At 37.8% G+C, this 14,267-nt stretch overlaps 1 protein-coding gene and 1 long non-coding RNA gene across 2 annotated transcripts; one reads left to right on the top strand and one right to left on the bottom strand.

Moving 5' to 3' along the window:
* Window positions 1–6,820: 6,820 nt before the first annotated feature.
* On the bottom strand, window positions 6,821–8,816 carry foxd3 (forkhead box D3). The gene has a single exon (XM_055053698.1). It carries the CDS (start codon window positions 8,417–8,419, stop codon window positions 7,220–7,222), a length of 1,200 nt encoding a protein of 399 aa, XP_054909673.1. The 5' UTR covers window positions 8,420–8,816; the 3' UTR covers window positions 6,821–7,219.
* A 129-nt stretch (window positions 8,817–8,945) lies between these two features.
* LOC129374977 (uncharacterized) lies at window positions 8,946–13,600 on the top strand. Its single transcript, XR_008607588.1, has 3 exons — window positions 8,946–9,520; window positions 10,722–11,650; window positions 13,087–13,600. It is a non-coding gene; the product is annotated as an uncharacterized LOC129374977 (long non-coding RNA).
* The last annotated feature ends 667 nt before the right edge of the window (window positions 13,601–14,267 follow it).

Below are 14,267 nucleotides of genomic sequence, written 5' to 3'. Positions count from 1 at the left end.
AAAAGATCAGGGAATTATTCCCCCCCCCCCCTAAAATAAATACGTAAATAAATAAATTATTCCTTTTAATTTTAAGCTTGAAATTTGTGATTTCAATAAGTATCAATAAACTACAACCCATTTTACGTTTTGCATGAATTTCGACAATACTCTCAAATAAGTTGAATGCAGAACTATATAGTGTAAAAAATACTTTTTACAACATGTCATGTTACAACCAAAGATTTCAAAATGTCTTACAAGAATTTTATTATACACAGTAGTGCAAAATACTGAAAATCAAATGTCAAAAATACCTAATTGATCCCAACGGAAAATTAAATGTAACTCATATTATCCAAGATTCTTCAAAATTGTCCTGTCCACAGCGGGTCTCCTGTAGTGGTTTAATTGCAGCGGTCTGAAGAAGCCTCTGACTCAAGACACTGTCTTGTTCTAAAACATGAAGTAGATACTTTTGCACCTATTTAGTTTGTTGAATATATAAATACATTTTTTGTGTGTGTTAGTTTGTGTTTTTTAGATATAGCCTACTTGTTAAAATTCCCCACATTATGAGATGTTTTGGTTTCATAGGTGGGGTTTAGCTTACTCTTTGTCGTTCATTTTTCAGAACAAATCAGAACTTGTTCCTCTGGTTATAATAAGAAAAAAAATTAAAATTTTATTTATAAAAAGTGGCTTTTGAGCAGTTAACCTTAATCTCTTGACATATCTTTCAAACTCTTAATGATGGTGTCTTATCAAAAATTGTAAAACATTAATGTGTGATTTGTTTTATAAAAGATATGATGTTTTTCTGGGTTCTGTTCATCGGTAGCTAGATGGAAAAAAGAACAGAGAGAGAAGGGGAGGACATGCTGGACATGACCCAGGGTCAACAATCGAATCTTAGACTACAGCCTCTATAGAGTGCCTGCTTTTCCATTGAGCCACAATATTTTTTCAAACATAAAAACTTCTTTTATTTCTGATCTTAAGGTCAACTGGAGAAATAGTCAAACAAGACTGACTGAGATAATTAATCACAGTGACAAAAATAACTTTTTGAACTTTTGGACAAGTCAAAATCAGGCTTTGCAACCTAAGAACACTGTTCCCACTGTTAAACATGTTGGTGGCAGGATTATGCTGTGAGATATCATGCTATGTTTAGTGTTACACTAAACATAGCATGATATCTCACAGCATAATGTGGTATTAGTGAAATGCACAAAGTGGATAGAACATTGAAGAAGGAAAACAAACTCTTAAGTTCTTTAACTTTCACCTCAGTTCAACAGTCGGATGGTTGAAGCATCAGGGTTTCAGTTGGGCAAAAATCCCAAACACTTTAAAATTGGATTTGGCATGGATGAAACAGCGTAACATCAGTCTCCTGAAATGTTCTTCTCAAAGCCCAAATCTCAGCTTTAATAAAAATTTGGCCATTATATTTAGAAACACAGTCAAAATTTTAAACTTAACAATTCAAAATTGTTACCTTTAAAGCTGACAAAGACTGCTAACTTGAAAGCTAACAGTCTCTATTTGCACAGAAACTGTCCAAATATTCAGCCAGAGAGGTGTGGTTTCTGAGCCAAAGGGAATTTGAGGCAACATTAATTGGGGTGTATTTATATTTTTGAGACTTGCACATCATATTGACTGTGATATAAAAGGAAGTGTAGAATTTAAAGAGCTAAGAACACAACTGTAATTACAGCTTACAAAGCTTTCAAAACCTCAACTCTCAATTTAAAAGCAAACATAATGTGTTAATGGCTAAAATTGAAACCTCTTCGAATGAACTATTTTTATGCTAGATTGTAGTGAAAACATTACCTGCCTTGTATGTTTAGTATCAGATACCCTCTGTACACAGATGCTGTGCTACGGTACATCTTCCCCTCACAATGTAAATCCCAGCCTGCAGGGCCATTTCCTCTTCCATGTGACCTTTTCTTCTGTTGACACCATCATCCTTGTTCCCAAGGTGTTAGGATTTGTTGGGTGTGACATGTTCCTTGTGGTTCCGCCATCAATTATGCATAAATAATAATAACCTCGCACAACTGCTGATTTGCAATGACACTTTCATTCCGACGGCAGCAGCCTATAACTCAGTGCTACCTATTAGTTATTAATGCCTGGCCACGCCAGCTTTACTTTGTCATTTATTGCTTCATCTCTATGCCTTTTTAAATATTCAGCAACTGATGTATCTACGTTTACTGTCTGTGTTCTCTGCCCAGAAAAGGACTGCAGCATCTGGTGGAGGATGATGTTGCACAGCAGTGTTGGCATGGGTGGGTTACTAGTGTCAACTGTTTGAAAACTTGCTGTTTTAAAACAATCACTTTTTTACCCTTATGTCAGTTTAAAGTCATCTTAATGAAAGAATGGAGCAGATGACTTGACCAATTCACAAGCTAATATGAATTTGACATGTGTGACTCCGAAAAGCACAATGATAGAATGATGACAAAGTAATATTCTGCATCCCGGCGTTGGCTTAACTACTCCATAAGTGCTTAATTTGGCATGCCCTATATTGTAATTAAAAATAATAATTCTCTCCACATGTCTCTCTCTGAGCTAAAACCAAAAAAAGTGCTACTTCAGTCATTAGCTCTAAAAACATATTTGTTTAACATAGAAAGTACTCCAGGGTCAGTGCTTCTGTTTTTTTTTTTTTTTTTTTTTGTCTATTTGTTCTGTCTTCTCAAATCCCTAGTTGGTCAAAGCAGATGAGCGCTCACAGTGGGCTGGGTTTTGCTGCAGGTTACTCCTTGTTAAAATGAAGTTGTTCCTTTTCACTGTCACCACATGCATTCTTAATATGAGGAATTGCTATGAAGGTAACAATTCTGTACAATACTTCTCATTCCGGTGGACTGGTTGCTGCAAAGTTTATCATTTTAGGTGTCTCAGGGATTTTCTTTGATAGAATGCCTTTTTATCAATTTACACAATAAATAAAATTTTACTGTATTACTGTAAGATTGAATGTTTGTAGCAAGATATTAACCTATCTCAATTTAACTATAGAATTTTTTTATATAAATTGAATATCTTTGTCTCTTAAAGTGACTTCCAATGACATGTATTGTAAATTCGTGCTACATAAATAAACTGAAATAAAACTAAATTTAAATACATGGATAGACTTCATTGATACTTGGCAAAATCTAAAATTATTTGTAACACTGGTAGATTTAGATTTATAATTAGTTTGCTTTTGGTAGAATATTGAGACAGACTCCTCTAAATAGTTAAAAAATAAAAGAGGAATCTGTTTAAAAAAATATTTTATCTGTGTTTGCACATTTGAATAAAATGTGAAAAGTCTAAAACAAATAATAATCATTTTAATAATCAGTGTAAAAATCTCTTTTGGCATTAAAGCAATTAAGTCCATCTTACAATTGCTCCACAGCTTTTTGTATATTTCCACTGCTCTTTTGTTTATGGGTTGAAGTCTTTGAGACTGGAAGGCCTATTTGCCATCATATATAGTAGTTTCCAACAATAACAATTTTATCTTGAATGTATTAAAAATTCCATGTATAGTTTGATATTTTTGATTTGAAAACAAATAAAATGCATTTCTGATCCAGTCTTAGAGACTAATTAAATTAATTGTTGCCCCAGCTGTTTTACCTGATCCTGATCAACATACAATAACTTGGAGTAAATTAAATTGTAGCATAAGATTGACCTGATTAGTCAATGCATTTTTATTATGTTGCCTGAGTCAATGATTTTATATATTTGCAATTTGAAGTCTTTTGTTTTGGCTTTCTGGCAACTGGGAAAGGCAATTTAATATTGGATTCATATCTGGACTTTGACTGGGACATTCCAACTCATGGATGTACTTTAATCTATCTCAATGAGGCCCAAATGTTATGCTATGTGACAACAAAAGCTAAAAATTCAAGCATAAATGTTTATTTCATTGTGCTTTTTGAATTGTTATGTGCTTAGCAATAAACTAAACATGAAATATTTTATTGACAGAACCAAAGTGACATTTTTTTTGTAGGAAATTGATTCATGTAGTGTCTTGCACTTATTAAAAATAAATAATTTCTGACATTTGAGTTTTAATTGTCAGTCTATTCTTAGCAACAGGAACAGAATAAGGCTCACATAATTTTTTTAAAAAATGCTTGCTACAACTCATTAGTTACCTGTGAGAATAGACTGAGACTCAAAGAATAGACTTTAAAATAATTCTGTTAGTTTATCACTGAATAGCGTAGCACCATAATACATTAAAGATCTTCTGTTATTGTATTAACTGTCCAGAGCGCTCAGGTCTTCTGGTTCTGGTCTGTTCTGCATCCCCAGAACCTGAACAGAACATGGTGCTTCTATGCACCACAAATCTGGAAATATCCAGAAAATTGCAAAACAGTTGAAACAATGAGTTCCTTTAAATAAAGGCTAACAATCCACCTGTTTATATTTGCTTTTCATTAGTAGTTAGTGCAACATTGACACATTGGTGTGTATTGATTTGATGGTGGCTTTTGACAACATGCAATGTTTATTGCTTGTTTCTAGTTGGTGATTGCTTTTATTATGTAAAACACCCTGAACTGCCTTGTTGCTGAAATGTGCCATTCCTATAAACTTGACTTGACTTTGATGGTCAGTCAAATTTGTGCAATGGGCACATAAATTCAAAACAAATGCCCCCAGGCTGGACTTTGGACAATCCTGTTCTACCCCATTCAGTTGAAGTACTGGTTAAATTTTTGTTGTCCTGCTGGAAGGAGGACCTCTATCTCAGTTAAAAATCGTGTGCAGCCTCTTAGCTTCTCTGTCTCTGCTAAAGAACAGCAAGATTCTGCCACAAGCATGTTTCACTGTAGAATTTGTGCGCTCAAAGCTTTTTTATCCCAATGTTTTTTATCTTGCCACTCTTGCATAAAAGCCAGATTTGTGTAAAACACAACAAATAATTATTTTTATTCTACTTGCCCAGCCTGTCAATGTAAGTGGACAGCCATGTTCCAAAATGGCACATTTGCGGATGTGCCATTTTGGTTAAGGGATTGAAAAGTACTCTGTACTTGTAATATTGTTAAATAATACAACCTCATCATACACCGGTCTTTGCAGAAAAACGTAATCTTCTTTGGGCGGGAGACACTGCATTTCATTTAGTGGTGCCAGAATGAAGAGGGTTGAATACAAATGCACACCAAACTGTTTGGATTTTTATAAGTAAAAAAAATATTACGTCATTGGATTTGTTTGTAGTATAGGAGAGTAACATAACTGATTAATCACATGGTGATTAAATATTATTAATATCTTATTTTTGTTATTTCCTTAATTGGGAGTTTAGGTGCTGATTAGCGCCCTCTAGGGGTTTTAATCTCTGCTGAGTCGTTTCCAGCTTGCAGCGTCACGGGTGCGACGTCCCACTTCAATTATTGTGTATGATTTGTATGCGGACATCCTCCCTTAATATAAAGACGAGGACTTTTTGTTTCTCTCTGAAGAGAATCACAGGCGAAACAGAACAAATGTCTGAACTGCTGATGTATTTTTTTGTGTGATTTGTAAAAAATCTAAATCTAAAAAAAACATTGATATCTTAAAATGCATTTTGGAATTGTTTTGTTTTTTTTTTTTTTTTTTTTTTTTTTTTACAGTTCGAGATCCTGAAATATGATTTATTTATTTTATTTACTGCTTTTTTAAAATTTAATTTGATGGTAGAACAAGCGGGTAAATTATTTAAGAAAATAATTGAAAATATATTTCTTTCCCTCCTTTTCTTTCTTTTTTTTGTTTTTTATTCTTTTTTTTTTTTTTTTTTTTTTTTTGCCGTAATTGGTTTTGTGATTCGAATCGATCAGCAACGAGAATAAATTTTACCCAACATACATGTTTAGTGAGGTAATACCGTCACATGTATAAATGTAAACCAAACAGAGTGAATGAAATCCGTCAGCAGAAGCAATTTGATGAGACTCTTCATCAGCAGCACCATCTTGACTGTCTGCGGAAGAACAGAGAAACAGAAGTCCTTTCCCTTTCCCATGTGGATCGGATAAATATAGGTCCTGAAAGCCCTCTCACACACGCTCTCTCTCACACACACTCGCCATTTGCTGTTTGTGTAGAAGCGATTAGCCAGACACAACTGCGAAACTGTTACCTTTATGGTGGCCAAGCCGCAGAATATTCTGTAAGATGATCCGGCTGTGATATGATGGGAGATGAAAATGTGTCTAAACTGTGACCTCAGGCCGGGATCATTGACTGGAAAAGTGGAAAACTCTTTAGTTCCACATAATTATGTGCTATAAATTTATATCCAAAACATATTCTAAACTTTAAAAAGCTTTATTTATTTTTTCGAGTTTAAAAAAAAAAATTATATTGATTTACGGTTGAAACTTCACACCAAAATGATTTAAACAGGTTAATCCTCTTCTACAACACATCTGATTTATGTATGAATGCAATTTTTATTATTGGGGTTTTGCAAAAATTAATTGATAATATATGAAAACAAATAGCTGAACAATTTGGAACTGATAAGATTAATAAAAAGGGGTCTCTTGTTATTGCTATTCCGTTTTTTTATTAGCTGGTAAATTATAAATTATGTAAATTCATTGTATTAGGTATTTTTTTAGCTAGGCCTATTTATTAGTTATTTTTTTAATTAAACCAATACGGATGTTTACTCTCGTCTTAAACACGTCAGATTATTTTAAACGTTTTTAAAAAAATGAAAATAGTTTTAACTTTTTCATAAATTTATTTACAAATAATTTCATCTTACAACACCAGATAACTACATAGAATTACATATATTTGATTTTTTTTATTATTATTAATAATATTATTATAAACAGTCTTTTTGCACTTGATCGTGTCTTGTATGAAATGTGTCAAGTCGGGCCTCCAATAGAAAAAAAGAAAAATCAAAAATAATTATCACAGATCTCAAACAGAAACAAAGGACAGATAAAAGTCAGACGGGTAAAATTATTCTCCCTTTTTTTTTTTTTTTTTACAAATATTTACAAATGTTACCTGTACAGAAATACTATCCTTTTCTCGTCATTTTTTTTTTCATTTCTCTTGTATTTCAAGAGTCTTTTAATGGCTTTACAGTCCAGTGCTGCCTATTGATTTGTACTCTCCACGCCTCCCAGTGATAAAGTCTCTATATAAAAATAAAATGTTTTTTTTTCTTGCTGTTCAGTCACTGTGAGGGCCATTTGGAGACCGCTGCCGCCGTCGCTGAAGGTAAAACGTGTCCAGAAATAATATTTGAAGGGACGCTGAGGATGGGAGCGATCGCGGCAGAGGTCCGGGTCAGAGACAGGGACTGCGCGCTCAGCAGGGCCGACTGAACGGTGACCGGTGGCCGGAGGAAAGCCTGGGCTGCGCCCGGCGTCACGGACGACGAGCTGGACACCCCGATGATGTTCTCTATGCTGAAGGACGGCCTGTTCGACGGCTCGGATTTGATCATTGACGCCGTGCTCAGGCTGTTGAGCTGCAGCTGGAGGCTCGGGCTCAGCTGAGAGTTGAACGCTTTTCTGTTGAGCTCCGCCGAGGGCAGCAGGGGGACTCCCGGCGGGAGCATGGGCCCCACAGGTGGGATGTACGGGTACTGCAAAGCCGCCGGGTGGGAATACGCAGCCGGGTGGATGCCGTAGTGCCTCCCGTAGGGGCCTCCGAGGCTGTACGCCCCGAAACTCTGCATCATGAGTGCGGTCTGATCCCTGAGCACGTCCGGCTGAACTCTCTTGAACCTTTTCCTCCGCCTGAGGAAACTGCCGTTGTCGAACATGTCCTCTGAAGCCGGGTCCAGGGTCCAGTAGTTGCCCTTTCCGGGGTTGCCGGGCTCCCGGGGGATTTTCACGAAGCAGTCGTTCAGAGACAAGTTGTGGCGGATGGAGTTCTGCCACGCCGGGAACTTCTCCCGGTAGTACGGGAAGCGGTTGCTGATGAACTCGCAGATCCCGCTGAGGGTGAGCTTCTTCTGCGGGCTCTGGAGGATCGCCATGGTGATGAGGGCGATGTAGGAGTAAGGTGGTTTCACCAAGCTGCTCTTGGGCTTCTGGATCGCTCCTCCCGTCGCTGCGCTCTGGTCGTGACCCTCTCCTTTCCCTGCGCCCGGCTCTCCTTCCCCGGAGCTCTCGCAGCATGGGCTCCCTCCTCCGGACCTCATCTCCTCCTTCTCCACCTCGATCTCGTCCTCCAAGTCATCGTCGGCCGGCTCTCCTCGAAAGCCGTGCAGGATGCTGCCTCCCCCCGGGCTGTCGCAGTCGCTGTCCACCCTCTCCATGCCCTCATCGTCTCCTTCTCCCACCACGTCGATATCCACGTCCTCGGCTGTGAGCACAGTTTGGCCGGACATGTCGCTGGCTCGATCGCTGCCTCCAGAGAGGGTCATCTCACGGCTTACTCACACTTTAGTGTAAGAAAAATAGGAGAAGAAGAAACTCACAGGAGTGGAAACAGCTGTGCAGCGGCCAGTGCGCGCACACCGGGGGTCTGCTGGACAAAAATCGGAGGTCTCCAACGATCTGAAGGTGTGCAGAAAAACTTCAAACTTCAAGAAATATTCCCCACGCTGGAAGTTAGCGGGGCCTGCAGTGCGGTGCGTTTAGCCCTAGAAGTTGTTTGGAGAGAAAGCGCAACTTTTTTTCCTTTTTTTTTTTTTTTTTTTTTTGCGTTTTGCGTTCAGGCGTCTCTCCTGAGCGGCTGCGTGCGTCCTAAACCAGCGATATTTGGCGAGCTGAGTCGAACTGACACATTCTGCTTTTGGAAAAAAGGCCGGAGCTTTTTAACCGGACTGACTGATAGATTACTTTCCCCCCTTGTATAAGATATACTATCAGAGCTGGACACGTGGTTCGGTGACGCCACACCCCCCACCTCTCATCTCTCTGTCGCTTCCAAAGCTTTGCTCTCTCCGCTCTCCGTTAAACCAGGCAAACTGGAATTGTTTCTTGGATTTGTCAACAATGGGACATCAGCAGCGCTGCTTTCCGCTGATTTTCTGTGTTCGTCCGTCATAGACCATTTAACGGTGGCGGAGGGAGGAGGAGGAGGAGCGGGGGGAGAAAATTGGCCTGCGTGATTGAAAGATCTGAAGCGTGGCTGCGCAAAAACAACCTTTAACTTTTGCTAATTCGAACTGTGTTGACAGCTGCAGAGCGGCAACAGCGACAGCTAAGTTAAAGGAATCTGCTTGATTGACTTTTGAGTGTGTTTTACCTTTTAAACTGTGAAATTGTGCATGAGAAGGTTTTTCTTCCCCATCTGTGAATTCTACTGCTTAATCTTTTTCTTGTCTTAGCTGAGATGCACCGCTTTATGTTTGCATTATCATAGATCCCGCTGTGAAACTTCAATGTGTGAACACAAAACATGATTTCCAAGTCTATTTATTCCTGCAGGATTAGTGGGAAGAACGCGAGGAAGCAGCTGCAGCGGAATCGACCATGAATGTTGGGGGAGAGGAACGCATTTCCTTAAGAGTTTGGAAGAGGTGCAAACGACCCCGATCATTGCATGTGTTTGCATTTGAAAAAAGAAATCTAGGAAATGTAGACAGCGGGTGAATGCAAAGGAAGCATTTTTTATTCACAAGCTTGGAGGTGAGCGCTAAAGGCTGAAGGTTGGGCTTGGGAAAAAAAGCGAGATCCTTATGTTTCGGCGCTAATATTGAGAATAATTGACGCAAACTTTGCATGCAGAAGAGAAATGTGTAGAACTAGAAGCGAAACATAGAAAGTTTGCACCGCAGCTTAAGGAATTAAAATTATATTTTTTTATTTAATATATAAAGGAAATTTAAATGCTGAGTTGTTTTTTATGTAGATAAATATTCGTTTTAAGTTTGTTATTCTTACAAAGGATTTGCCTAATGTATTCATTTTATTATTGTTAGAATCATTATTATAATTATTTATTTTAATTAAATTTACTTTTGTTTATAAAGTAATTTGTGTTAATTAATTACTTGCAGAATTCAACTTACAAAAGCAGAAGAAACCTAAGCAAAAATAAATTTTCGTTTTCTTTTAAAAACAGTTTTTTTAATTAATTAATTTTTTTTGGCTGTTGTTTGGTCGACATGTGATCAGCGCTGCGCAGAGGCGCTTCTCCCTGTCGCACCTTTGCTGCTTTCCAGTCCGGGATAAAAGCGAGGATTAATCAGACGCTATCATTAATAACGCGCGTTCGGGTCAAAGGGACGGAAACCCGGCTTCCGATTAGCCTGGCCTCCCGCTTAATCTCGAACTGACCTGTGAAATACGAAGGTCCGTCAATATGGACTACTTAGCAGATGAAACTAGAGTCCGCGTCAACTTTCATCCTCCTCATCCGTGGCGCGCACGTGTGTGTGAGAGAGAGAGTGTGTGTGTGTTTAGGGAACTGCTCATTGCTGCTTTCCTAAATGAAAAAAAAAGCACCTTGAAGAACTATATTCTTTTTTTTTCTCTTGAAATGCTTAAAACAACATATTTGTCTTTTTTATTTGTTGGAAATTAGATTTTTAGCTCTACTTTATGCATTTATATAAGCATAAAGCATCAGTTAGTCATGCTAAAAAGATAGTTTTATAGAAGCAAAACAAGCAGTTCAAATAATCTACTTTTTAAAAAAGTACTATTCATGCGTTTTAATTAAAAAAAAAATAAGTCAGCTGTCTTTCACTGTTTTCTGTATTGTCTTTGAACCTGCAGGTGCAGCTGGCACAGCCAGCCTTAGGCATAAGCAAGCTGCCGTCCTACTCAGGACCACTCCGCAGCAGGGACGTTCCCATGAGCCGCTCGACCTCTCACACAGACGTAGATCTTCAAAATGTGCCTAAATGTTGAAAAATCTGCTAATTTTCAAATTTGCTTTGAGGATTTAAAATAAATTAATACAATTAAAAAATATATATAAAAGACAGATTTGAAGCTAAAATAGATTTAGCTTCAACATTTAAAGAATTATCAGTATTTTTTTTAAATCATGCATTTTACACTTAAATGTAATGTAACTAGTGCAATATATATTTTTGTATTTACAGTTTAGTCAAATTTTATTCAAGTTAATCAATCAACAGAAAGATCCTCCATTCTCCACCCAACTTTAACTTCCCTTTTCCCTCCCTTTTCTCTGCTGTTATCCAATAAACAATGTGAATTGGGGCCCAAAGGCCCAGGGCCATATAAAGTATTGGCTTGGCTCTGTATACGTAGCGCTGATAAAAGCTCACTGCAACAAGCACAGAGTGAGGGGGGCTTTCTAACCCGTCCTTCCTGTGATCTTTTGAAGCCTCGTAAATCCGCTTTTATACCTCCGCAGTTTGTTAATGAAATGTACGTTTTAAGCACACATGCACGGCTTAGCGCGACAAAAACCTTTTAGTATAATAAGCCATCTTGCTCCTGAATGAAACCGTTGGGAGGGACACAGAGGAGACGCAGCAGCAGCTGAGGTGATGAAAACAGCGCAGGAAAAACTGCCACCAAGGTCGCTGGTATAACAAATAATTGTGATCATAATAATGTGTTGCTCCGGTGAACTCTGATGAATAGATTTTTTCCGCTCCCTTCAGGTCACACCCGTGGAGCTGCAGTCAGAGGTCAGGGTCACCTGCGGAAGCTGTTTAGGCTCAGTAAAGGTTAAAAAAAAGGCTCATTCTAAATATATTTTTTGCAAATTTTAGTTTCTTTGGAACTAAATAGGCTACAGGATGTTTTTTTTTAAATCTATTCTGTAGTTGGTCACACAAACACAACATAAAAAAACTTGTTTGCAAAAAACATGTTTGCAATTTTAAATGTTTTTCTACTGAATTCTGTACCTCATCTTTTTTTTTCTTTTTTCTTTTTTTGCAATATGCAAAGTGCAAGGCATTCCTGAACATACTCAGCTCAATTAATTAGGTTAGAGTGCATCTGAGGGCTGCCGCTTTATTACACAGATATGATAAATTAATGCATTGTTGGCGCGTCTGTAATTATGCTAATTATTTTATACCAGCAGCAAAATCTTCACCCTGTCAGATTTAATGACAAGTGAAAATCTCAAGCAGCTGTTGACAAAAAAATGGAAGCGCGATGTAATGGAATTTATTTTTGTCACAAAAATTGAATGTTTCACATCGGACAATGTGTATCTCATCAAAGAGAGGGTAGTTTTATTTCCTCCCCTTTTATCCACTTTTTATTTTGGGGAAATCACAATGTTCAGTTTCTCCCAAAGCGTCCACTCCATCAAGCTGCAAGTTTGTGTCAAACAATATGACGGAGCTCATCTTTAAGCCCTCCTCCTGCTGGATGTGCGGCTCTCACATCAGAGACGCGCAGGGGCCCGACGCTGAGCCACGCGGTGTCTCAAGCGCCTGAATTTCTGTTAGTCGGGAGGCCCCGTTTTATAAAAGATGTTTGTACATCTACAGAAACGCAGCAAATTTGCATTTTCTACATGACGCATCTCATGCGCTCCTCTTGTTTATGGTTTTTGTACCAAGCACTCTCATGGCTTAGCGAATAATTTAGTGGCAACCTTAACAAAAGTCTATACAGATTTTTCTTCAGTTGTCATACTTTTACAATACGTTTCTAGAAAGTGAGCCCGACCATTGTTGTTTTTTATCCTCTTCAATAAATGCAGGCCTTCAATGAGTTAACTTACAATAACAACATAAATCAATAACGCTGCAAAAGTTTCATCTTTGACAATAGACAGCAATAAAACAACAAGCTTTCACAAATTCTGTATAAATTATGTCACGTTTCTCCAATTGCAGTCTTAGTTGAAAAGATGAAATATTGACTTCCGTGCTTTTTCTTCTTAATACATTTTCATGCATTCCTTTGGTTGTCATTTTATCCTATATATTGCTGAAATGCAACACCAATTAATAAAAAAAATGAAGTTATATGTGATTTTTTTTTAATCTGTCAAAAATACAATTGTATAAACTTTGAAAGACTACTCTAGAAGGAAAATAAAATAGGCCTATATATATTTTGGATTTGATTCTCATATAAAATAGTTATATATTTTTACGCCAGACAATACCTATTGTTATTTATTTGTCTGCTTTTTTAGTTTAAAAAAATTCTCTCGCCACCTGTTCATCGTTGGACCACCAGACCAGGACAAATCCTGACACCCCGGCAGCGCGAAGACCACTGGGAGGGGACAGACCTGCATCAAACTTGGAGGATTTTCATCCGCTAATGTCGCTGCTGCTGCTGCTGGGAAAATGACACCTCCAGCTAAATGCAGCGGGGGATTACCATGCCAATGTATACTCGTTAAATACTTACGGTGTCACTCAGTTTGTAGCTCTTTGTCATTCAGAGGGTGGCTGAAAGATACGCATCAGGATGTTGCCTCGTTGCGTGAGCGCACGCATGAGGCAGATCAAGGCGAACAGTTGCGAATTGGTCCCATTTCTGGCCTTTTACGCGCAGTTAAAACACGCGCAGTATGCGGGAAAAGGGGCAAACTCTGACTTAATAACACACCCGAGACTGATCGAACAGTGACATAATTTGCTCATATGGTTTAATTATAAAACAAGAGTAAAATTGTTACATGAAATCATAATAAATGTGTATTTTTGCAACAATTTGTGGAAAGTCGATTCTTCTTCACTGATTCTTGGAGGAAAGTTTATTTTTTTAAACAAAATAAAAATAAATGAAATACCCCAAACAAAAATAATCTACAAGGTTACCGAATGAAAATGTAAAACTTGCAGATATTCATGTTTGCATATGAACCAGGTTAAAAGGGACCTTTCATTCGGCATGACCCTTGAACTCAATATCCTCTGCCTATTGATGCATACATTTATATATAACATCACAGGAAATTACCTTCTGCATTTGCCTGCCCTGTACCCATAATAATGTTCCTCCACCTAATCTGTCAGGTTCCACTCTGAGACACTTTACCTCTTGTCGAACCCAATTATTACAGAAGATGAGGAAGAGGCAAAAGGTTTTGGCTTGGCAGAGAAACATGTTTGGATACAGAGGCTTCTTTATTGGTAATATTATGCTAAAAACAGAAATATTCCAGAAAATATACTTTTCTGACATTACAAATAGTATTTTCATCCAGACTTCATTTTATAATTAAAGCAACATTTTCTACACTATCTCATATTTGCTCTATAAAAGTGTCCTTGTCTATTGTTGCAGTGGGGAAGTGCACATCCTTATCAAAGTCATGGTGCTGTCTCTTGAAATTAGAGACAGCACCTCTAAATTGTCAATTAC

The sequence above is a fragment of the Poeciliopsis prolifica genome, unplaced genomic scaffold (assembly GCF_027474105.1).
Source record: "Poeciliopsis prolifica strain line A6 unplaced genomic scaffold, Auburn_PproV2 SCAFFOLD002, whole genome shotgun sequence".
In the NCBI taxonomy this organism is placed as follows: domain Eukaryota; kingdom Metazoa; phylum Chordata; class Actinopteri; order Cyprinodontiformes; family Poeciliidae; genus Poeciliopsis; species Poeciliopsis prolifica.
This window is presented reverse-complemented; position numbering and strand designations above follow the sequence as displayed.